This window comes from Scleropages formosus, chromosome 8, assembly GCF_900964775.1.
Source record: "Scleropages formosus chromosome 8, fSclFor1.1, whole genome shotgun sequence".
NCBI lineage: Eukaryota > Metazoa > Chordata > Actinopteri > Osteoglossiformes > Osteoglossidae > Scleropages > Scleropages formosus.
This window is the reverse complement of record NC_041813.1, coordinates 30,425,538-30,450,147: the sequence shown is the minus strand read 5'-3', so window position 1 is coordinate 30,450,147 and position 24,610 is coordinate 30,425,538. Positions and strand designations below refer to the sequence as shown.

The 24,610-nt window shown below is 56.3% G+C and overlaps 2 protein-coding genes across 2 annotated transcripts; one reads left to right on the top strand and one right to left on the bottom strand.

Moving 5' to 3' along the window:
• Positions 1-8,688: 8,688 nt before the first annotated feature.
• On the top strand, positions 8,689-11,677 carry LOC108941596 (melanoregulin). Its single transcript, XM_029254339.1, has 5 exons — positions 8,689-8,798; positions 9,043-9,202; positions 9,734-9,824; positions 10,241-10,404; positions 10,830-11,677. Exons 1-5 carry the CDS (start codon positions 8,689-8,691, stop codon positions 11,073-11,075), a joined length of 771 nt encoding a protein of 256 aa, XP_029110172.1. The 3' UTR covers positions 11,076-11,677.
• Positions 11,678-21,921: 10,244 nt separating this feature from the next.
• Positions 21,922-24,322, bottom strand: LOC108941595 (proline-rich protein 29-like). The gene is made up of 5 exons (XM_018764358.2): positions 23,869-24,322; positions 23,420-23,510; positions 22,692-22,807; positions 22,249-22,427; positions 21,922-22,150 (listed from the first exon to the last, which is right to left on the bottom strand). The coding sequence occupies exons 1-5, from the start codon at positions 23,947-23,949 to the stop codon at positions 21,922-21,924; spliced, it is 696 nt and encodes a 231-aa protein (XP_018619874.2). The 5' UTR covers positions 23,950-24,322.
• Positions 24,323-24,610: the final 288 nt, after the last annotated feature.

The window sequence follows — 24,610 nt, the reverse complement described above, 5'->3', positions numbered from 1 at the left end:
CGATGTCTTTGTGAGTGCAAACTTGTGTCGCGTCTTAGAAAAAGAAGAGTTTGATTTTTTTTTTTTTTTTTTTTTGCGCATGTGCTCCATTTATAGCATTTACCAGAGAATATGTCAGCGCTGTTTTATGTCATATACAGCCGAGCCTCGAACAACATGGGTTTGAACTGCGCGGGTCCCCTTATACGCGCATTTTTTTTCAATAAAAATATTGGACAATTTTCTGGAGGTTTGCGACAATCTGAAAAAAATCTCGCAGACGAACCGCGCGGCCTAGAAATATCGAAAAACTTAAGAAAAAGTTGGGTTCGTCATGAGTCCATTAAATATATGGAGATACTAGTCTGTTTTATCATTGACTGACAGTAGGCTATTAGTAGTTAAGTTTTTGGGGAGTCAGAAGTCATGCGTGGATTTTGGACTGCGTCGGGGGGCGGGGCCCCTAACCCCCGTGTCGTTCAAGGGTCAACTGTACTTTAGTAAGTGCCTGCGGAGACCCCGTTGGCTCAGTGTGGAAACCCACAGTACAGCCCTTATAAAATTAATTTTCTAATTTAATGCTCTTCGTTGAACTGCAGTCATGGGTTCGGTCGCTGTATCGAGGAGCGGTAGTGAAAGACACCTGTCCGCGTGCCTTTGGGTTACGTTTCCCAATGTGTCGGTTAATAAAATATTATGAGCCCAGGGGGGTTTGAGTAGAGGAGAATAAAAAGTCACATGCTGCTCATTACGAGACAGTTTATTTGTGCAGAGCACAGATTGCTTTTACACATTACAGATAAAGTGACAGATGAACTTATATTGGTAAGAGATATTTCCTATGACACAGGGGATGCGGTGGCGCAGTGGGTCGGCCCGGGTCCTGCTCTCCGGTGGGTCTGGGGTTCGAGTCCCGCTTGGGGTGCCTTGCGGCGGACTGGCGTCCCGTCCCGGGTGTGTCCCCTCCCCCTCCGGTCTTACGCCCAGCGTTGTCGGGTTAGGCTCCGGCTCCCCGTGACCCTGAATGGGACAAGGGGTTCAGACAGTGTGTGTGTGTCTATTACGTATGAATACAAGAACAGCTACGATAACAGTGAAAACGTCAATAATAATATTAATGCATCAGTAATGATACATGAATGCTGTTACTTTGATTACCGTCAGTAATAAATGCCGAAACCGAACGCATCAACGATAACTGGACAACGTGGTGACGACCGAGTGCCGATGAGCGAAAGACGTGGCGCGCCACTTCCGAGGGAGTCCGCGCCTGCAGAATTCGGGCCGCGGCCCAATTTCGCGCTCTCCGTGTTGTTCTGCGGGCTGCACGCGCACGCAAATTTTGCAGGGAAAGGAGAAGTAGGACCGAAAGCCTCGCTTCCGCTCCCGCAGAAGGTAGCGAGAAGGTGACGCGGCTCATGCGGCTGGTTCGGCGCTCGCGTTGTCGTCGTGCGCCGTTTTTGACTTTCTTGTGCGTGTCTTCACCTTTTTTGATCGAAGGCAGGAAGTTTGCTCTTGGGGTTGTAGCTGAGCCTGTTCTCTCTCTCTCGCTCTCTCGGGTCCTGGCCGTGTTCAGATTCGTCCTCCTGCAGCTGTGCTACGCCGCCGTGCGTCTGAGGCACCGGTGGGCCGTAGCGGTACGACCACGGCCGACGGTAGTTTCCGGGGCGCGGTCTTTGTCCGCCGATTGCCGATCGATGAGTCGCGGCGGGTTGCGCCGCAGAGGCCGGATCCGCCGGCAGCGTCTGGGCTCGGGGGGCCGAACTCAGGAACGCGCGGCTCCTGCGCCCTGGGCTCGGACACACCTCCAAATCCACCTGAGATTTGACATAGTTTGCACGTTCTTCTCGTGCTTCCGCGGGTTTCCTCCACGTGCTCCGGTGACTCGAAATTTCTCTTGGCGTGCGCGTGTGCGTGATTGCTGTGCAATGGATTGGCGTCCCGTCCACGGCGTGCCTTGACTCATGTCCTTTGCTTCTGGGATAGACTGGGCATCAGGACAAGGAGCTCATGGCAACGGCCTGGAAAGTCGGTTTGATTTATGGAGACTGGGGGTGGCTGTCGGGGGGGTGGGGGGGGGGCTTTGTCCATTGACAGAAAGCTTTTGACCTTTCTGTTGATTGCATCATAAACCCAGCGCCTTCCTGCCTCCACCTTGTTCCCGGATCACCTCTCTTGTGACGACCTCCTTCCTCATTGGCAAAGTCACCTGCGCCAAAGTGAGTTTCCGGAGGGATCCGCGACATCCGAGTTGCGTCACGAGCGTTTGTCCGTGCGGCTGGGACGCCAACTCCGTGTCTGCACGCAGCTCCTGTTCCGGAATGCCGTTGGCTTCGTCTCGCCCATTTCCTCCTTCATCGTGTCCTGGCTGGAGACGAGGTTCCTGGACTTCGAGGTCTTTTCCCGGGAGGCCGAGGAAGAGCGGGGTGAGCGAGGAATCCGTGGCTCAGGGGGTCGCTGCTGTTGGACCCTCGAGAGAGGTGTGAAACTTCCATCGGTTCATGTCCTCCCATAGGTGACACTCTTCTCTGCATCGGCTTACAGTTATTTACCCGCTTGTAAGAACCTTGCTCAAAGGAACTAGAGCAGGAGGTGGGATTCAGACCTTCATGCTTTGCCAGAGGCAGCGGCTCTGATCGCTTTGCTAAGTAGCTACAAGTTTTTGATGAAACGATGCTGGACGGAGGACATCTTGAAGGTAACGGGCAGATGGGACCTACATCTGCATTCGCCTCTTCCAACAAGTGTGGTAGCCCGGCGCCTCGTGCCCTTCAGCGTACCTGCGAGTACCGAGCGCATCGCGCGATCCCGGCCCCGTGCCGCATCCTCGGTCCCGTTTTACTCTCCGCCCGAGTCCCTGGCAGGTACGGCGCGAACCCCCCTCCCCCCTCCTCCACCTTTGCTGCGGGAACCAAGACGGCTCTTGGACGAGACCGCCTGCAGATGCTGCTTTCGGTAACGCCCGATTTCTTACGCCGGTGTCGATGGCGGGGTCTGAGGAGGAGCCGGACGAAGAGGGACTTGGACGCGGGGCGAATACGGAGCAGGTGAGGCCCTCGGTTAACAAACAAGGAGTTGGTTCACGCTCTGCTGTCAGTCCACGGTGCTTTTTTGCCTTTTCCTCCGTAATAAAGCACGTTCCGCGAAGGACGGGCGATCTCCGGGGACAGGGACGTGCGCCAGGGCCGGGAGGCCGTGGTGCCGCTGGAGTACATCCTGGCACAGGAGGAGGGCGAGTGTACCGCTCGTGTGTGCGTGTGAGGTCGCGTTTCGCTGAACTCGAGTGGATACTTTCGAAGGATATGACCCCACGAGGACGGACGCTGTTCCAAGGTCTCCCGTCAAGCGTGGTGACTCCTTTAGAGCAGTTTGTCAGCTCACCTGTGCGCGAGATCAGCGCCGTTGTCTTTGCCGCTGTTCGTAGGATCGAGGTGATGCCGTGTGCACGCTGCGCATCCCGTTTTTTGGCAAGACCTTCATCCTCAAGGTGCGTCGCTCCATCCTCTTCCGCGGGCCTCGGCCTCGCGCGCAAGGGATCGGTCCGCTGACGTCGCCGTCTGTTGCCAGGCCTTAGTGCGGCGTCCCGCCGAGCTTTTGTACCGGGAGATCATCCTGCAGCCGGAGAAGATGGCGCAGTGGAACAAAACCGTCTCCGCCTGCGAGGTGATCTTCCCCTCCGTCGTCGTCCTGACGCTTTTTGGCAGCGCGCTGGGGGATGTCGGGAACGGAAAACCAAAGCTGGCGGTCTTCGGACGTTCCGACAACACGTGGGGTCAGGGTTTCCACCTCTGGGCTCATTTGGTGCTCACGGGTTCGAATCCCATCTCCTGCAGTAGTACCCTTGATCAAGGCGCTTCCCTCAATTGCCCCGCTAACCGTCGCCCCGCTGTTAAAGCGAGGAAATTGCTGTAAGCAGGTTACCAGTGTAAGGGGTGTCAGATGAGTAAATGAACGTAACAAGCAGCGAAAACAGCGCTGGAGCAGAAATACGTCCTTAGGAAACCTAAGTACAAGTGTGACAGTTAGGAAAAAGTCCTGATGCTAAGAGTCCTGTCAACATCATCACTGCGTGCCATTCAGCTCTGTGTGCGTGTCCATCCTAGATCCTGCAGCGTGTGGACGACAGCGCTCTCGTCTCGTACGACGTCTCTGCAGGGGCAGCAGGGGGCGTCGTCTCCCCCAGGTGACACCGCTACATTGTGCCGAATGTACAGTGTGCGCGTACCCCGGTTTTACTCTGCACGTGTGCCGGGACAAGTCTCGGAATAGCCTGCGGCACACGATCCTGGCCGCCCCTCTGCGTGCGTGAGGGCGCGAGACAGGCGTTCGCTTCAGCCAGGGCTGAGCAAAAGCAACCCTCGTCCCACCGTATCGCAGGGACTTTGTGAACGCGCGGCGGGTGGAGCGCCGGCGCGACCGCTACCTGTCGGCGGGGATGGCCGCCGTCCACGAGGCGAGACGCCCCCACGGCCGCTATATCAGGCGAGCTCCTTCCGTCCTCGCTTCGGAGTAGCTCGGCTTCTCACCTACTCGTCAAAAGTGAGCAAAAACATCAACGCATCCGGTGATTCTTTTCTAACCCCCTCCGATATCTTCAGGGGCGAGAACGGTCCAGGGGGGTTCGTGGTGCTCAAATCCAGCAGCAACCTGTCCGTGTGCACCTTCATTTGGGTTCTCAACACAGACCTTAAGGTGAGCTCCCTCCCTCCGCGCATGTGGGCGTGTGTCGTTTCCTCTCGAACGAGGATCCCTGACCCTCCGCGCTCCATCCAGGGCCGACTGCCCCGCTACCTCATCGACCGGAGAACGGCTGCCACCGCGTTCGAGTTCGTGGGCCGCTTGCGGCAGCGCGTCGGCGAGCTGCGGTCGGCCCGCCGAGAGGGACGTCGCTCCACTGCTGCTCGGGAGGCGGCGTTCCGGCCGTCGGCGCCTCGCCACCCCTCCGGCGTGCAGGAAGGCCGGCTGAAGCTGAGCGCAGGTTAAGGGGTCGCGTGTCCGCCGGTCCCGTGGAGAGGAGCTCGGAGAGAATGGCTTTCGAGCGCCGTCGATCGCTCTCGGAGACGGACGTTCGCACCGGTCTCCGCGCCGGGAGCGTCGTCGTCCGCTTGCGACGTACGGTGGCGCTTCGCCGGCGCTCCTCTCGGTGCCCTTACTCCAGCCGTGCTGCTGTTCTCACGGCTCACCACTAGGGGGCGAAGCGCTCGAACCCCAGGGGGCTCGAAACCTGCAACCTGCGCAAAGATGCTTTTCCTGGAAGTTGGGGAACCTTGAGGACTCGCCCTGTTTTTGGGGCAAATATTTGGTTAAGGGGGGAAAAAGACGACATTCGCTGTAACGCCTCTCGTGTCCAAACAAATCGGGGAAAAAAATCAGAACGAAACCTCCTGTCCGAATTGCGGAGTGCATGTCAGCAGCACCTGAGTTCATGTCCGAGATTAAAGGTGTGTGTGTGTGTGTGTGTGTGTGTTGAAACTCGCAATTACCGCGGGCGGCACTGATTTGCGGAAGCACACACGATGGGAAAAGGACCCCTTTGCGGCGCTCCGTCCAGTCATGTGAGAGCGCATGTGTCCTCCCGAGTTCTCAGGACAGGCGGCAAATGCCAGTTTTCTTTCCAGTGGTTTTTTTGCTCTTCGCAATTTTGTCGTTTTCTTTTTGCTGCATTACGGTTTTACCACATTGAACACGGCGAACTTGCGTGAAATCGTTGAGTAGCAGCGTAGCCTTTTAAAGAAAAATGTTATTCGGTTTTTTTTTTTTTAATTTGCCACATTTTTTTACTATTTTGACATTTGTGGTAAATGGCCAGTATGTTTCCGGTCGCGCTTATAGACATTGTTGTGTTTTTCCTTCTAGTTTCGTCCCTTCGGACCGGACGGATGCAGAATATCGGGAAAACAGGACAGAAATCTGCGCTCAGTTGGATTCTTGAATCAGACAGACAATGTAACAATTCCCTTTGCCTGAGTCATATAATTATTGTTCTTCCAAAACATAATAATAATAATAATTTTTCCCACAAAGGTAACATGAATGTATGGGTTTTATGTAAATGTTTGTCAAACATGAACATGGAGCAACAGAAAGTGCTGAAGACGAGGCTGGGTGGCCAGTTTGTGTGTCTGTGTGTTTGTGTGTTTGTGTCATGAGCCACTGGCTGGATCCACCGTCCACATCTGTGTTATTAAACTAAAAAAAAAAAAAAAAAAAAAAAAAAACAACTTTTAAAAAGTTTGTAATTAGGTGTTGTTGAATAAATACACATGTCAATACCGAGCATCGAAAACTGTGCTGCACAGATTCGTATGGCATTTATTTCCAAGATCAGGGGTCCGTTGCGTCACGTCTCAGGATGTCTGGTGTGCATCTCCTCGTGCGTGTGTCTATTTCATTTATTCACATTTTTTGTTTTCTTATTTATATTTCTGTGCGTCCTGGTATTTCTTTTTATTTTTCACTTGCTCTTTGTTTTTGCTGTTTCTGATGCCGAGACGAAGAATGAGAGTCGACAGGTTCGTAACAGAAGTCGGTGAATTTCGGTGCTCGTGATGGTCATGCTAACGCCATGTGACTTGTCACTTGGACGTCGTGCGTCCCCCACGAACACCGGGTGCCGCCTCCGAGCAGAAAGCGGGCGCTCGGGTCTCGCCGCGTCGCGTCCGGCTCCGGCTCTCGGAGCGGCCCGGCGCAGCCTCCCGAGCCGCGCTCCCCATCCCCCATCGCTGCCCAACCACCAGCAGAGTGAGAAAAGCTCTCCGGCATGTTCCGGATCACTCACGCACGCACACACACACGGGCTCTTGTGACTCCTGGACCGCAGTGGAACGGACCTTCAATACCGGCCTTGTTTCACAGGCCAAGCAGCAGTAAAATGAGTCACTGGTATTCGTATGCTTAGAAACTGAAAATATTTTTCCATTTGAAACTTTTTTTTTTTTGGTTGCACCGTTATACTTTTGATTTGCCCAGATGAGGAGTGCGGTTGGACTTCGGTCGTGTAGCTGCCAGGTAGTTGCTTCAGTAGCTCGTACCGTGAACTGTTGGCCGGACCTGCTTCTTTACCATCGACATCATCAAGTAATGAAGGCATTCGCTGCGGGAATGGGTGAGGGTGCAACGGCTATTAAGGGGTGAGCTCGGCACGAAAAGGTGACATCCCATGATGTTCCCCACGGTGAGCCCGTGTGGTTCGGAGATCCGTTTTTGCGGAAGGGCTGCTTCCCTTTGCTTCCTTCAAAGAGGTCTCGAACCCAGTTCCACTTCACATTACTTCACTTTCTCTGTAACCCACGTTTTGCCACCTCTCCGTAAGTCAAGTGAACCGTCCATCCATGCATTCGTTAGCAATAACCGCTGGTCCGTGGCTGGGTCCCTGTGGTCCGGAACCTAATCTGGAAGCAAAAGGCGTGATGAGGTCAGGTACGCCCTGGGCGGGCTGCCAGTCCATCACAGGACCGTCTCTTTCTCACTCTCCATCTTTCTCTGTCTTTCACGCGCACGAATACACGCTAAAGGAAATTTCGAGCTGTCGGCCCCCCCGAAACACGTCTTCGGCCTGTGGGAGGAAACCAGAGCACCGGGAGGAAACCCGCACGAACGGGGGAAGAGCATGCAAACGGCACACGGGCTACACCAGGTTCAAACCCGCATCCGAACCGCATCCCGCGAGGTCCGGGGCAAGACCGTTAGCGGCTGCACCGCCGGTCGAACCGTAGCTGTCCCGCAGGAAGACCCAGATACCTTGATATTACCTCATGTTACTCTACTAGTGAGAAGTCTGTCTGACCGCATCTTATCTCAGTGTTTTGACGCAGCTCACATTGTGCAAGCAAACATTCCCATAAATCTGTGTATTTCATTTTATAAATAAACTCCAGTTACCCAGTTGCGCGTTGACCCGAGGGCCTTTTGAACAGATATCGTCTGTTGCGGGGAACGAATTACACGGAGCCACAGAAGACGTCTCAGATAACTTTCGTACGACTCGCAAGAGCGACCTGCCCTCGGAGATGTTTGTTCCCGGGCGTCTCCCCGAAACTGCGTGTCCTTAGCCGCCGCCTGCGGCGAGCGCTTGCGAGACGTCGGAGGCCGGGCGCCGTTCACATGACGCGCTGCGGTATGTCGCGAGGGCTCGGAGGTCGCTTCGCCGCGAGGGCGTTCGCATCCGTGCGCCGCCTCATTCCGGCGAGCAGCTCGAGTCGCATCTCCTCCGTCCTCGCGAAACCAGCTGCGACGGGCTCGATGGTGTCGGGCCCCCGAAGAGGAGCTCGCGTTTACTCCCCGGGAAAGCCGGGCTGCGGAAGAAGCCGAGGAGCGTGTTGCACGCCCTCCGTCGACGGACAGCCTGCGACGAGCCGGAGCAGGTCAGTCCTGTTTTGACCCCTTTAACCCGTGACCCTTCCCTGGATGCGTCAACCCTCGCCAAGGTTGGCGCACCGCTGCTAGCGCGTGCGCGTGTGTGTGTTTGGTCTGGGCACGGAGCCGCCGGGCTGAACTTTGCGCTCTGTGACCTTGAAGGAATCGGGACAAGCCTCTTTAGCGGCCTCAGCCCCTCAGCCCCTCCACCCCGCTGCCCCCGGTAAGCTGAGCGGCTTCTCGCTGCCGGCTGCGTGAGAGAAGCGAGAGAAGGCTGCTCCCTTTCCGCCCATTCGCGGCGCTCTTCGGCTCCCTCCTCTCCCCGCGTCGTCCGATGACACCCCCGCGCTCGTGATGGGGGCGTCCTTCCGAAGATTCTGCGCTCGCTTCTGCTGCTGCTGCTGCTGCGCCGACGACGACGACGATGCCGTCGACCGGGAGGAGGAGAAGACGCCGTTACTGAGGTACGGGCTCCGCAGAGCCCTCGCGCGCCGCGCCGCGCCACGCTCTCCCACAAGTGCACCGACGCATGGCGGGAGCCCAAGGGGCAAGTCGAGCGTTCGCCGACGCCTCGGCGCGCGGTCACGCAGCGGTTCGCGCCGACACCGCCGAGCCCCCAACACGGTCCTCGCGGGCGATGCGACTCCTACGCGCAATTACCGTTGACCCCCTGTCACGGTTGCCGTGTGTTTGGGCGGTTTTGTGCAGCGAGACCCTGCAGTACTTTGACCGCGAGGCCAAGAGGCGCCGCGACCAGGAGACGAACCTGTGGAGCGAGCCAGGGGACCCCAGTCACTCGGAGAGAGACGACGACCGCGCCCTCTACAACCTGCTGCAGTCCCGCTCCAGGGCGCGCAGGGGATCGCAGGTCAGGGGCGCCGGGGCCAGGGCGGAATTTTCTGGAAAAAGACACTCTCTCACGCACGCGCACACACACGGAGGGGGCATAGGTGGATACGCAGTGGGGAAAATGCAAAAAGTTGTCGGCAACGGCCACACGATGGCGCTGTGGACCAGCGGCACGTCGACGGCCGCGATTCGGCTCGTTTCCACCTTAAGGTCCAATTCGCACTTTTGCTCCATAATATAAAGGCAGAGTTTCCTCCAAAAACTTGTGTTCCAGGTGAACTGGCAACTCTGAATGGCCCACAGCATGTGTGTGTGAGACTGGCCCTGATAACCGGACCTTCTGTGCAGCATGTACCCCGCCTCATATCATATGCTTCCAGGATAGGCTCCCGACTACCACGACCCTGCGCTGGACGGTTACCGATCACGGAGGCACAGATGGGTCGACGGACAGACGGACTTTCGGGGCTTCCTTCGTCGTCCCGTCTTGAGTTTGCGTGAACTTTTGATTGCCTAAAACAAGGGTTTTCCATCTTTCCCCGGGACACAGGAGTACCGGCGCCTCAGCGTGGACATCCAGGCCATGCGGCAGGTGCGCCGCGGCGTCAAGGAGAAGTGGAAGCTCATTCTGGAGAACCTGGGTGAGGGAATGAGCCGGAGAGCATGCCGGACACCGAACGCTGCGTTCGCGGCACCGAGCTGTTGGTAGCCAATGCACAGTGAGCTCTAATCCTGCACGTTGTCCGAGTATAAAGGGTACGAGCGAGGTCGCTCGTGGACGTTGAATAGCGGTCAAGCGTCCAGAGTCCGTTTGCCGGAAGCCGGGTTTCGTTCTCCAAGTCCGATCTGGAAAGGAGGCGCCTCGTGAGCCGCCGCTTTCCCCCTTTTGTCCACTTTGTCCCAGAGAGGCGACGTTGTCCAGGCGGACTCGTACTTTTGACCGATATGCCGTGTCGGTACACTTGTGAGGGAGGGACGGCGGATCCGCGAAGCGACCGCTGCGAAACGCGCCGCTTCGGGAGTGTGACGGGTAACGTGTGCGGCTCCTCTGGCACAGGGTTCATGGCGGAGGCGGAGTCCCTGCTGACGGTGTCGGCCAGCGCGTCCTACGACCGCATGCGCAACGCGCCCGCCGCCCGCACCCTGCTGCACGCCCTGCACTCGGAAACCTCCATCTTCAACAGCAAAGGGCCGCCGCCTGAGCGATACCTTTTCATCCTGGTGAGTGTGGTGGGGGGAGGGGTTCCTTTCCTGAATTTCCTGTTATTGGCAGTGTGTCGGGGCTGAGCTGTGGCACAGCGGGTAGCACCGGAGCCTCGCAGCCTTTGGGCTCTTGGTTTCGGGGTTTGTTTGAATCAGGCTCAGTGTGGATGGAGTATGCATGCTTTCCCCGTGTTGTTTCCTCCCACTGGGTGCTCTGGTTTCCTCCCACAGTCTAAAGATGTGTTTCAGGTGGATCGGTGATTCTAAATTGCCTGGTGTGTGTGTGTGTGTGTGCGTGTGTGTCTGTTATCTAGGGTGTACCCCGTCTCCCACCCTGTACCTTCGTAGACTCTGGACCACCTGGACCGTGCAATGAAGCAGCAGTGTTGATTAAGAAAGGATGACGAACGTCAACCGTCTGCGCTCTTTCTCCCCCGCCTCAGGACCGCCTGATCTACCTGGACGTGGCGGAAGACTTCGTGAAGAAGGCGCGCCGCTTCTACCCCAAAGGCGAGGAGGGTGTGGAGGAGGAGGAGCCCAGCGCTACCCTGCCGCTCCTTTTCTCCCGGGTCGTCCGGGATCTCTCTGCAGGCGAGGAGGAAGAGCGGCTCGGCGACGAGGAGCAGAGCGGAAAGGAGGCCGACGACAGCGACGACGGCGCCTTGTACGTCGAGCCCTTTGTCGAGTGATCGAGCCGGCGGTAGCGGGTAGTCCGCGACGGCGGCAGGAGGCGGTGGAGTAAAGTAATACCCGTGTGGACGTGTTACCTTGTCCTCAGCCGGAACCCAAGAGCGAAGAAACGGTAGTTTGAGAGTCGGGTCGACCCGCGGGTGGCAAATAATCCCTAAAAATATAATGTTTTTTTTTTTTTATACAAGGCTCACTTAGTGCATCCTCATTGCGACCCTCACCTAGTTTACCTTGCGTGTCCCTGGAAAGACGAGCCGCTCTCGAGACGTCTCGCACGACGTCCCCTCCCCGGCAGACCGCTACGAGGTGCTCGTCGTCCTTTCCGTCGACGCTCGAACCCAAGCGCGCCGAGCGGACTTGACGAGTAGAGGAGCGCCGCGTGCCGTTTGCGTCAGCTGCGTGTCGGAGCAGCGGTTTAGGTACGTGCGACAGGCCTGCGGTAGGTTGCGTTTCGCCGCTGCGTCGAGTGGGTTCGGTGCCACTTTCAGCTTTTGGTGCGAGGGGCCGTGCGCCGCTCTGCGCCGCTCCGCTCTGCGATGTGCGAAGGTCATTGAAATGTATATTAAAGAGCCGATGAGCAAAGCAAAGGTCAGTCGCTGAACTTCTTGTGTCTTCGTTTTGCTCTATTTTTAAATGCACGTGTGGTGCTGGTGTCACGGGAGAATTCCCAAACCCCGGTCACGTGCCGGCAGGGGGCGGTGTGGCCGGTAACCTTACGCAGGGTGGAGGCGCCCCCCCCGGACCCCCGCCCCGCCACCTCGCACACGGCTCCAGGGACGACGCCCGATGTTGCGGCGCCCCGCCGTCTCTGCCTTGTGACACTGGCCACTTGGAAAGGGTACGTCTCTCAACGGTCGGCACGGACGCAAACGCGCACACGGGCGCGCCCCCCGGCAGATATTTCCCATCATGCCTTGGATTGCATTCGGCTTCTTTCAGTACGCCGGGTTTTGTCCGTCAGCTTCTTCACCTCCCTGTCAGAAGACCAGAACGTCGTCGTCGTTGCCGCCTTGTCCTCTTTTTTTCTACATCTTTCTGTGATCGAGCGCAAACCTCATGTGTGTTTTATTACCGTGTTCTCGTCGATCCATCCATCATCAGTAACCGCTTGTCCAGGGCAGGGTCGTGGCGATCCAGAGTCTATCCCGGGGGTATAGGGCGTGAGGCAGGGTACTTTGTCCAAGTCTGTCAAATGGAGATCTCTCTCACACACACACACACACACACACACACACACAAACTAGTGGCGATTTGGAGTCACGAGTTCATCCCAAACACGTCCTTGGACCGCGTGAGAAAACCAGGGCGCCTGGAGGAACGTGCGAACCCCACGCAGGCTGACCGCATTCGAATCCGCGCCCGAACCCGCAGCTCAGGAGCCACGAGGCACCGGCCTTCCTCATATGCTGATTTTAAGCATTAATACCCTTTAACTCGTGCTTTTATTCAGAGCGGCTCAGTTTTTTACTCAGTCAGGCTTTTTAAGAGGCTCCTTCTCCAGGGTACGATATAACGACCCTTCCGGTCGTCTGCCGAGGCCCCGCCAGCATTTTTCATCTCTCACAATTTCCATCGAGACGCTTGATCGTTTTTATCCGAACTCCCCGAATTTCACTCTCCCTTCCTCGTTTTCTCCCTTCCCCTCCGCTTTCCTGTCATTCCTCTTCGTTTCTGTCTGCTGATCTCATTCAGGATGTGTGCGCGCGCGCGCCAAGGATAAGCGAACTCCGTCACGCACCGAGTCGTATTACACGGGGAACACGGCGAGTGTGGGGTTTCTAATGAGCTGCCAAGTCAGCTATTCCATCCCCGTCCGTCTCTCCTCCTTCCCCTCCTGTCCTCTCCGTATCGCTCGCCTGTTTTTCCCCGCCGCGCTCCTCATTTCCTCCCACACCCCCCCCCCCCTTCTCACCCCCAGCCCGTCTCCCACGCAGCTTCTCTCTTGACTCTCGTGTCGTTTGGATCAAAGAGTTGGCGGACGGGCCACCGAAGCCCCCCCCGGCTCCCTCCTCCCCGTCAGCTCTTTAAAGTCTCATCACCCCGCAGCTGCTGTTACGCAACACCAGCACCCGGCGGCGCGCGGGGGGACGAGACCAAATTACCTCATCGCCGCATCCTTGGCCGTCGCCCGCCGCGCCATCATCTCCATCACGTAGACCCCGGTGGAACCTGCTGAACCTCGGAGCCCCCCCGGAAGAGCTCCGCAGCCTTTGCCTTATTTTGTTCCGTTTTCCAACATATCCCTACATTTCAAGGGGAAACACAGCGCACACATCCGCATGTGCTCTTGGGGGGCCTGAAACGAAATCTCATCGAGGGGCCCCGAGCGACACCCCGATCTTAATACGGCACGTTTATTTGAGGCCGATGTAAACGCGCGGGGTCCTGCCGGCCGACCGCGTCGCTCGAACTCCGATGGGTCCCTGGGCGTTTTCCCCGCAGGCGTGTCGCGAGTAACGCGAGGCGGCGACCGCGTGACGCCGACTGCGTGGAGAAGGCAGAAGTTCGAATGACGCCGTTTCCCAAGAGGAAGTCGTACATAATCCTCGCGCCCCGTTCTGCCCGTTACAGCTCAGTCCCCCGTCCTCTGGAGACGCACGAGACGTCGTGCGGAAACGGAGCTGCGCCGAGCCGTCGGCCTCGGGGGTTGTGACAAACTAAAGCCCTTTACTTGTTTTAACACCTTTCTTTCATCCGATGGTCTCCTTCTCGATACCTATACCTTGTTTTTGGTTCTTCGGAGGGATCGCTGCGATTTTCCGTTCGGTGCTTCCTTCGGCGGCACAGCCACCACCCACAGGCGCGGGCCAGTGTGAAACCTGCGCGTGTGCGTGGTGTGTCAGAGAAGGAGCAGCAAGCGGGGGTGATGCGACATCGGCCGTTGAAAGCAGACTTCGAGTCTCCGGGGGAGTGATGGGAGGCGGGGTAGAGAGCCGCACCCGCATATCACCGGCACAGGCAACACCCTTCGCCCTGAAGCTCGGGTGCCGCGCCGTGGTTTTGGGCGTGGGGTCAGCTGGATGTCTTGCCCGTGTTTCGTTTGTGTATTTCCTTCAGCTGCTCTGGTTTCCTCCCACACCCCAAAGATATGCGCTTCAGGAGGCCCCGTGACTGTATATCGCCCTTAAAATGTGTGATTGCCCCGTGATGGGGCTGGCAACCCTTCCAGGATCGGCTCTGCAGCGGACAAGCAGCAAACGAAACCTCGACAACCTAGCTGGAGGCGGGATTCGAACCAGCAGCTCTACCCGCTATGCTGTCAGCTGGCTTTCGGTTAACACTAGTTCTCGCTTTAACCGGTAGTTAATCCATTACCATTTGCTCATATAATAATGTTTTCTGACAGCTGAGGTCTACAGTATGATGTGGGGTTACAACCACGTGCAAAATAAACATTTCACAACTGCCAACGAACGAATCGAGGGAGACGGAATCCAGTTAAGTGGAGCGGAAAAATGACTGTAATATCGAATACGTGTTGATGTATGTGGAATAGCCTGCTGGAATGAAATTAGATCCATTGTAGCAGGTAATCGGTGGCTGGGTGTATGAGCTGTGCTCGTCCCGAGCGTTGGGGGGACGAAATATGACTCTCAGCAATGCTGAAGCGACGATCAACAACAGCCTGTCCGGCGATGTCCTCCAACGCCCTTTGGTACCACACAAGCCCACTGCTGTCAGCACAGCCCTGCTGTTATTAAAACCGTTGCTCAGAGCCAGCTCCTGGTAAGCTCTGTGTGTGTGTGTGTGTGTGTGTGTGTGTGTGTCCATATGCACTTCATTTACATTTAGCTATGTCCTCCCCACATACCGTTCTCTACTGCTTTTTTACCGCGGTTCGTAGGCACCATGCTGTGTTTGTACGTGCCCCCGGTGGAATACTTTCCATTTCGTCCTGAAAGGATTATGGGGTGCGGGGTGGTGCGGCGTCGGGCTATCGGCACACTTGGCCGTAACCCTGCGCCACCCACCCCCTCGCCACAATCCGCCGTGCTCCGGTGCCAGCTGCACGGCCGGTGTCAGGTGACGCGGCGCTGCGGACGGCGAGTGAGGCCATCGCTTGGAAATAGCAGCCGCGGACCCTATAAAAGCCACGGAGGCACCGCTGCGGAGCACAGCCTGCTTCCGGGCACAGGGAGGGCGCCGAAAGGGACCTCGAGGGGAAGTGGCAGACTTGACGCGAGCGATCCGGGAGATCGACTTGGACTCGCCGAGCCAGAGAGAGAGCGATGCTGGGCCGCACCGTGCTGCTGAAGCGCCAGGGCAGCGTGGCGGGAGCCAAACTGGCCTGCGGCCTGCGGGAGGAGAACGGGGCGCGGCGGGAGAGCTACAGCGCCGACTGGGACAGCGTCAACCTGCGCACCCGTCCCGAGGAAGGGTGAGATGAGCTGTCGTCGGCTGCGCTCGTGATTTCGGGGCGCGTTCACGCCCGCCGCTCGCCTGTTCGCTCGCCGCCCTCGTCGCTGTCGCGGGTGCTCTGGATGTGACGCTCTAATTCCCTGTGCCGCCCCCTGCAGGCAGACCGTGCGCGAGGTCGACGAGCGCCGCCGCGAGTCTTTCTCCCGCCAGTGGGAGGCCCGGCGACTCGTGCAGGCCTGCCCCTCGGGGGTCGTACGCCTGGGCACCTTGGAGCAGGGCGTCCAGGAGCACCGGCAGCTGCCCTGCAGGAACACGCTGCCCCTGCCCCTGTTCGCCCCCTCTGAGCTGGGTGTCCGGATGGGGCGCGGCGCCGCCCATGACCCGGAGGACCCGCGCGCCTTCCCCGTCCCCGACGGAGCCTGCCCTTCCAAGAGGGACGTGTCCGACATCACCAAGGGCCTGCCGCCGGTCCAGCCGATGAGGATGGACTTCGCCAAAGCGCCCAGGTCGCTGGGCCGCTCCATGTCGCAGGAAGCCCAGAGGGGCTGAAGGAGAGGGTGACGGAAAGGCAGAAGGAAACGGGTGGGGGGGGGGTGGAGAAAAGGGTTGGGGGAAGGAATTCGGAGACGTGGTGGATCTGGTGGTTTGCGGGAAAAGGCAAGTAAGGGAGCGATGATGGTCAGCATAGGGTGTCTAGCGCAGCGAAATACGTCAGGCCGTTGTGTGAGCTCCGTAGCTGTTGCTCGGCCTTCGGAAAGCGGATCCGAGCGCCTCGTGTCGACGTCCCAAAAGTAGCTCGCCCCATCCGGCCCTGGCACGGTAGCAGCGAGTCGCAGTAGGCGATCGCAGAGCTGCCCGGATACCGCAGCGGTGAAGAGGAAGGTAGGCGGTCCGAGAGCCGCAGATGGAGCTCGGCGGATGTCGCGCCGGGATCGGCGCGCGGTGCGTAGTTGCTGAACTGGGCAGGATGAGCGACTGGAGCCCCACGTTGCGCGTTACTTAGGTCCGCCTTCAGAATCCAGCGGGTTTTGCGGCTTAAGTCCCGGCTTCGGCCGAAAGGGCCGAACGCGGCTTCTTAGATGTTGTGCGCGGCGAAGAGGCGACTGTGAGATTCCGGACGAAGCGTGCGTAACGCTTTTGGATGAAGGCCGACGGTTCGGCAGCATCCAAAGATGGACAGAAAGCTGGGAGGAGGAGGAGGTCACTGGAAAGGTGGCTGGCGGGTGGAGGTTGGGAAGGTGGGGGTCCGAAAGAGACGAGACAGTCTTCTTTAGCTTCTTACCCTCATGCTGTCATTTACCAGGGTAATACTAGTCGGTGGGTCTGAACCGAGGACCGGGGAGCTGATGAACTGTGTCTTTGCGCTGCGCGACTCACCCGCGCTTCACTTTAGTTTAGTTTCCTTGGACAAGACTCTTACTGCGGACTTTCGCCAACGCACGGTGTGAATCTTCCGACTTAGTGAAAGCATCACGAGCTTTACTCTTGTATCTTTTTATAGCTCTTAATACAGTGCACTTAAATAGATGTGTTTATTTTTCTACAATAAATCTTGTGCTCACACGCATCTGACTCCGTTTCGTCTTCCTTCCCCGTGCATGTCGGGACACGTTGCCTGTCACGCGCTGCTCGTCACTATCGCATCAATTCATCTTCAGGTGCTTCTTTCTGGCGGTGTCGGCAAATCTGCCTCTTAGGAACAAGGAAAGAGAAGTTCAGCTGAAACTCTGGGTGTCTCATCAGCGTCCAGGTTCTAGGGTGACGACGAATAGCAGTGAGAACTCTAAGAAATAACGTCCATAATGAACGGATGAGCGGAAACTGGAACAGCCTGGAAGGTTCAAGTGATGTTCAGAGTATTGAAAATGTATGGGGCGCAAAGATGTGGTCAGAAGTTCTTGTACAGATTATCTGGACACAGGTTCACTGAGGCCCCGTGTACAGTTAGAAGTGCCCGCATGGCCATCTGTGCTGCTCGCAACAGGTTACCTGTTCTCAAAGAGGTGTAAATCAGCACAGCTTCTCCAACCCCGTGAAACACACACACACACACACCTTTCTGAACCGCTCGTCCCATACGGGGTCGCAGGGAACCGGAGCCTACCCGGCAACACAGGGCGTAAGGCCGGAGGGGGAGGGGACGCACCCAGGACGGGACACCAGTCCATCGCAAGGCACCCCAAGCAGGATTCGAACCCCAGACCCACTGGAGAGCAGGACCTGGTCCAACCCATTGCACCACCACACACCCTGCACTCACCTGCAACATGCAAGAGGAAATACTGTGTTTACTTGGTAAAATGGTTTGATTGACTGTTGTCATGGCAACGACAGCTTCAGGCTGAATGAGGCGAATCCGTGACCGCTCCGCCCGGAGCGCACAGTAAATGGTACCTACTTAGTGTCTTCATCCCCTCCCTGTGCGTTGTCCATCGGCTTGCTGCCCAGAACACGCCGTCCCGTCCCGCTTATCCCTCTTAGAACGTCTTTCCCTCCCCCTCTGCTTCGGTTTAGAGTGCCGCCAGCCACTCTTGGCACGAACACTGGGGTAAACATTGCCATCGCCGTAGCGACAGCCTCATCTGCTCCTGGCCCTGTCCTGGTCCTGGCTCTGCGACTGTACCGGCCACTTTGACCCTTACGCTTGTGATAGGGATAGGGACACCCTCCACCTCCCCCCCCCCTGCACGCACACACACACAAACACACACACCACTCCCCTCAGCCGCCAGACCACTAGTCTGGCCAAGTTAGTGTCCCTAGGGTGCTGACCTCTTGGCTGCGGCCAAGAAATGAATGCTCCTGCTGCAGCTGAACCATGTTACCTTGGACACGGGTGGGTTTACCACAGGCTACAGCTTTCCTCCAAAGAGAGAGGCTGGATAGTGGGAGCGATCAGTAAGTTTTAGTGAGGAGCCTTCTCAAATATTTGGGGAGACGCGCTGCTCCCATCCCTCCTGTGCCGTAAGCTCTTTGTAAAGCCCACCCGTTAGTCTCCGCTGCGACTAATCCACTGGGAACCAGGTGAGCGTGCTTTCGTTGGGCCCGGCGCTGAGGGCGATGTTGACACAGCTGCCGCTTCCACGCGCCGCATTTTCCACAGCTTTCGGAACTATTTATATCGTTTGATCCGTTTGTGCTCCCTATCGATTTACCGCCTGTGAAATCTTTGGGGAAGATAACGTCTCTGTTGCGCCGTCATCCTTTCAGCTTCTCGCCTTCGTGACCGGCGCCGACGGCAGGCCGCGGCGCACATCAAATGAGTGGGGCTCTCTTTCGTGCGAGACGTGGAAATTGCAACTGCCGCCCGCCTCTCCATCCTCGTACCGACATGTCGCAGGTGTCATGCTCATCCACGGGTGTGCGGGTACAGCTACCGGTGGGGCAAAGGAGCTGTTTGGGCTCGTACTCCATCCATCCATCCATCCCCAGTTGGATGTGCTGGCCAGCGGGTAGCATAGTGGTCAGAGCTGCTGTCTTTGGACTCTGATGTTGCAGGTTTGAATTCCACCTCTAGCTTTAATGTCCTTGTTTGAGATACTAACCTGAATTGGTCCAGTAAAAAAAAGAAACCCAACTGTATATATCAGTAAATCATTATAATTACCTTAACACTCTGTTGCTTTGGAGGAAAGGAGGAGGTAAATGAATAAATGTAAAACACAGTAAAAGTGCTCTGCAAGGCAATTGCACTTGGTATCTTGTATGGAAAGCGTACACCTCCCCCCGCCACATACTACCGACCAAGTTGATCTTTCTTGACACGCTGCAGAGCGAATCAAGTATTGCGCAACCTTTTGTTTCCAGCAGGCCGAGGAGGAGGTGCTCTCTCTCTCTGGGCTCTTTGTGATAGCAGAGTGGTGCTGGTATCACTTGGAGATAGAAGGGCCAATCAAAAAAGACTGCCACAAGCGGAAAATAGCGCCAGCCGGATTCTCCGGTTATTGCACGCCTGCCCCCCTAGTGGTCGGTGAGGTGAGGATCACAGTAAATGAAGGTATGTGCCGAAGCAGAGCGCTCCGACAGCCCATCCCAGGGCAAACACACATGGAGTTAGCCAAAGCGTGGACACTTCGGAGTCTCTACGTCACCCCCCGACCCCATCACGTGTTCGGATCGCCAACGCGTGGAAACGCGATCGCACTTAAACCCACGACCCGAAGCTGCCGTGCCGCCCTCAAGTAAACGTGCGGTGAGAATATGGTACAATCATTCCCCCAAAGAGACTATTAATAGTCGAATCATGTGGGCAGCCATGTCCTGTAAGTAGGAAAGAGAGACTTGAGGAGAAGATGCGAGTAATTATATGTAAGCAAGAGATGAGCTGAAGGTAATGAGGGAGCCGGGAGACAGGAAACGTGAGGGTATGGAAGGAAAAATTACATGTTTTTCAGAAACGGGAGGAGAGAGGTGATAAACCGAGGGAGAGCGGCAGCGGAGCGGGCGCCACTCGTTTCTCTCCCTGCTTTCTGTTTCGAGCCTCGCACCCGGGTTTCGATCCCATCCAGTGGTGACCCATAAAACATGTGTTGCTGACCCCTTCTGGATAAACAGAGCAGCGCAAAAGCGCTGCGCGGTCGGTCAGGGTCAGTTCCCCTGGACCACTTGAAGCAGAGGTATTGCACTTCTGCACTTTTATCATTATTTAAAGTGTGTGTCTGTGTGTGTGTGGGGTAGTATTTAGCAGGACTGTGGGCTGTTCCCTTGCAAGCTGAAGGGTGCTGCTTTGACTCCCACCTCCTGCTGTGGTACCCTTGGTCAAGGTGCTCATCCTGAACTGATCCTGTGAGAATGCCCTGCTGTATAAAGAGGTAAATCAGTGTAAAGCTGGATTACCTAGCATTGTAAGTTACCTTGGAGAAAAACTTCACGTAAGTGAAGGATGATAGGGGTCAAGTGCAGTCAAACCAGCTGTAGCTGTAGGAGGAGGGTGGTGGTGGGGGGACCCCGGTTTTCTCTGACTTGTTTGTTCTGCCCGCCGATGTGGGCCCACCAGTCGGGTACGACCGTCTGTGTTTCGTCGCAGCACCGCTTCCTCACCATTCCTTCTGTTGCAATTAATAAATGCGACAAAACGGAGCGAGCGACCTCCCCGTTTCGATCGCTCTCCATCATCAGACGTGAAAAATTCAATTTCTTGAAATAACTTGTAGCAGCGCTGCCGACGAGTTGCGCGAACGCAGTGCGTTCGCCTCCGAATTGCTTCCGAATCGCCGCACCGTCGTTCCCGGCCTGCCGCCGCCCTCGGCCCGGCGTCACGGCGATGCCGCTTAGGAATTACGCTCCCCGGCAGGTGGCAGGCGACAAAGCTCGCGCTCAAAGACAGGTACGCATTTGCATGCGTCTCCAAGGCCTCCGCTGCAGCGATTCTGCCGAGCGCCCGTACGGACGCAGCGAAGTCGAGAAGCGCCTTCCGTCCCCGTCCTAATTGCGCGTCCCTGACAGCCGTGTCCCTGGGCAGAGCCTCCAGCGAAGTGGATTCGCACCGACTGCCACTGCTCACCGACTGCTGTCTGGCAGCGAAACGGGCAGCACGAGTGACAGAGACATGCATTTTTAATGCGCTCGGAATTCAGCCTTACTTCGCAGCACACTTTTGATTTGCTTTAACGCGCGCGAATCAATAATGCAGAGATCAACACAATCACGCGAGCCCGATCGCGACAGAAATACCGAGCCAGACGTGTCCGCTTTGCAGCCAGCTGTTCGCGTCTGTCCGCCGTACAGGACATGACGTCAAGCGTGTTTTCCGATCTATACATGCTGCGATGGTGAGCTCCGTTGCACCCTGCAGGGAGATTCCGTCGTTTTGAACGGACGCTGCATGGGTGAGGGTGCGGCTTGGACAACAAATTCCAAGAAATCCAGTTTCCAAAAACCCCTTTATTACCGGGTCTCCGGAGGGGATCGTGTTCTGACCGCAGGGCACCGGGAGGACAGCAGTCGTGACACACTGGGAAGGCTTAGTTCTTCGGGACCGACCGTCCAGCTCGTGTCGTTCTCTCTCACGGCTTCCTTCACGACGGCACACATCACGACACTCCGTGCGGAGAGAGACACAAAGAGATGTGATGAAGAGCCTGCCGCCGGCTCAGGGTTTAAGCAAGACCTTACTCTGTGAAAATGTCACTTCTCCTGTGCGCTGATTTAAATCAGGCAGTGACCCTGCGCTCCAGAGCGCCAAATCCCTCACGGACCGGCACACTCCTCATTATACAGCGGAAGAGCAGGTGGGGATGAACGTTATAATTGCATCTTTACGATCGTTGATCGAGGTAATGAGTGACACTTTCGTTCACGCCGGCGAAACGCGACGGGCCCCTAATGAGAAGGTTTGCGTTTTTCATTTCACTGTCAAAGCCCCCCGTTTGTCTTCCCGGAGGAAATGGCGACCCGGTGGACCGCTCTCCGGCAAGCGTCCCGGTTGACCCGCGGACCTTCTCAAAGAGCAGCGGAAGGTTAAAGTTCACATCCCCGAAGTAACGCTCATGCTGTAACCACGGGGCTCCCCAATGCGCTGCTTTCTGCTCCGGTAGGTACTGGGCTATTGGGATGGATCGATGCGTGTGATCGATTGGGCTTCTTTGTAGGAGCGAGTGTTATACTCATAAATATGCATGCAGATGGATCATGTGATGGATACCTGTTGCTGGGGGGGTGTTTGCCCCCACTATCCCAGTGGCACCGGGAGGGGGGCAGCGCAGGGACGGCACTCCTGTAACACATCATATGACCGTCACCTCCCTTTGCTGACGCTGCTACAGCCGTGGCTGGAGGACATTCGCATGGCCCTCAACGCGTGGGCGTCCATACCTGTCTTGGAGGGCTGCGGGTACCGGGTCCTGAAGGTCTGCACCGTTCTGGTAGACTACAGCAGGCTGAGGCTGAGGTGGCGGCATCCAGGCAACGTAGGCGGGGAAAGGGGCAGGCTCGTAGTAATGGTGAAAGACTTCCGGGGGCTCGTTCTCCACAAGCACCGGGTATCTAATAGTCTGAGCACGTGGAGAAAATACATGGCCAGGCATTTATGGTCCCAGGGTCTCCTGTGGTCTGTCCGCAAGAGCACCTCAGGTAATCAGAACAAAGGAGCTATGTAGTCTTCAAGATGCTCTGTTATATGCGGTGCTCTCCAGCGAGAAGCTCTCCTCGGAATATTTATAAAGCCTTGAGAAATGAATTCTCATAGAGAAGGATAAGGCTGAAGTGGTCGGCGACGGGAGCGCCGGCAACGGGGTCAGCGAGCAGACGGGGCTTACCTCCGCAGCCGGAGGAGCTTGGGAGTAGCCGAAGGACCCGAGCACCCACATGGTCATGTTGTTCATGATCACCTGGTGCATCTGGGTGTTCTGGATCATCATGAGCTCCACCAGATCTGCCCGCATTACAAAGGCCCATCAGCGGTCATGAGGCACACGTAAAATAACGTCACGGTCAGCGTGACCTTTCATCCTCTTGCGCCCGAGTTCTACCCGGAATCTAATCCGTTCCATATTCGCGATCACGCCTCTTTCTTCCGCTTCCTCAACCTCAACTCTGGCACTTTGCTGCATGGTTAAAATGCACTTGATGACTAACTTTCACTGGCTGTCATGACAGCCGAGTCACCTTTATAAGAACACGATTTAAAGGAACAAAGTTTCGCGAGGACCGCGGTGTCTTCTCCTCCGTATTAAGCCAGGCCGTTCTACTGTGGTCGTAACTGGTTTCTTGGCAGCTGCTTCCTCCGGCACGAGACGGATTCAGAGCTCTCCTCGAGGATACAACGGGGGAGGGGGGTTGGGCAAGTCCTGACACAGCATGTTTGAGGGCAGGGATTGATTTAAGGACAATATCGAGAAGGCAAATAGATAAAAGGGAAATTCACAGGGTAGTTGACGTAACGCCAGTACCTGTTAACGCTGGCTTGCTGTACCACTCTCTCTCACACACACACGACATATACTTTAGAGAAGTACACCTTTAGCACACACACACACTCCCATACCTTCCTTGACACGTCCTGGACAAAAGGGTGGGGATGGACATGTCATGGCTGACGGAATGTGCTGGAAGACAGTCGTGGGTTGCTGTGGGACCTGGGAAGACATGCCGATCACTGATGAGCGGAGAGCCGGTCTGCTCACCTCCACCTCCTGCTTTCAAAATTCGTTTCTCAATCCTGCGTCTGATAAACAGTTTTTGCAAAGCCTGGTTTCAGGTAACTGTGACAGGGGTGATCATCATAACATGATGCAACAGGTGTTTTTTTTCTGCTTTTCTTCACGCCGTTTTGCAGTGAACTTTGGTGTGGAAAATGAACCTTTTTCACTGCGATTTGTTTTCCTTCATTAGTCTCTGCGACAGACAATTAGTTACCCTATTTACCCCCAGCTATGCGCTTCGCTGAGCTCCGGTTGCCTGGGCCGCCCTCGAGCCCGAGAAACGTCCACTTACTGGTTGCTGAATGATCTGCACGCTTTGATCGCGCGGGCTCCACGGCTGCGCTCGCGCGCAATTATCTCCCGTCCACGCCATTACTCACAGGGCGGACAAACGGTAGCAGATCGCAGCAGCTTCGCTCGGCGGCGCGGGACCGACTCGGAGCGCCAGGCAGGTGTGCGTCGGCGCCGTTGCCATGGAGGCCGAGAGCGGGCGCGGGCAGGTCGCGAGCCGTTGAGGCGCGCGCTTCCAGGACGTGGAGAAAGCGGCGGGAACGGCCGCGCGCGCATCGCCGGACATCATTTTTTTTTCATGTTCGCGCCGCCGGTGGAAAGAACATTAAAACCGAGAAATGATGCATTTCCACTTATGGCTGTCATATTCGTCACAAAAAACTCCAAATAACCTCAAACTTTAAGGTTTGGGTGGGGTGGTCGACTTGTAGCCTGTCACAGAAACATCGATAGACTTGGCCGTTTAAATAAATTCATACACTATTTAAATAACTATCTTTTTATGACTCCACAGAGTTTTAAAACTGGGCGGATTAAAAACGTTCACGTCAGTAGAAAACGTGGTGAGTTCAGGTAAACGTAGCTGACGAGTGAAATGTGTCACCAGTGTGTGCATCCAAATGTCGTTGTAATGCACTCTTTCTTTGTATGTCACTCATCTTGGAGAAAAGCGTCTCCAAAATGAAGAAATATACATTTAAATTATGAAAAAAGGTTGAAAACAGTAAAAGAAAAGATACGGT

Bases quoted from the DNA above. Each gene is read 5' to 3' on its own strand.
- LOC108941596 (XM_029254339.1), top strand. From the start codon at position 8,689: ATGGGGGCGTCCTTCCGAAGATTCTGCGCTCGCTTCTGCTGCTGCTGC. The intron at 8,799-9,042 runs GTACGGGCTCCG...GGTTTTGTGCAG, and splicing joins GAGAAGACGCCGTTACTGAG to CGAGACCCTGCAGTACTTTG. The intron at 9,203-9,733 runs GTCAGGGGCGCC...CCCGGGACACAG, and splicing joins GGGCGCGCAGGGGATCGCAG to GAGTACCGGCGCCTCAGCGT.
- LOC108941595 (XM_018764358.2), bottom strand. From the start codon at position 23,949: ATGGCGTGGACGGGAGATAATTGCGCGCGAGCGCAGCCGTGGAGCCCG. The intron at 23,511-23,868 runs GTAAGTGGACGT...ATGTCTTCCCAG, and splicing joins TGCAGATCATTCAGCAACCA to GTCCCACAGCAACCCACGAC. The intron at 22,808-23,419 runs GTATGGGAGTGT...TAATGCGGGCAG, and splicing joins TCCAGGACGTGTCAAGGAAG to ATCTGGTGGAGCTCATGATG.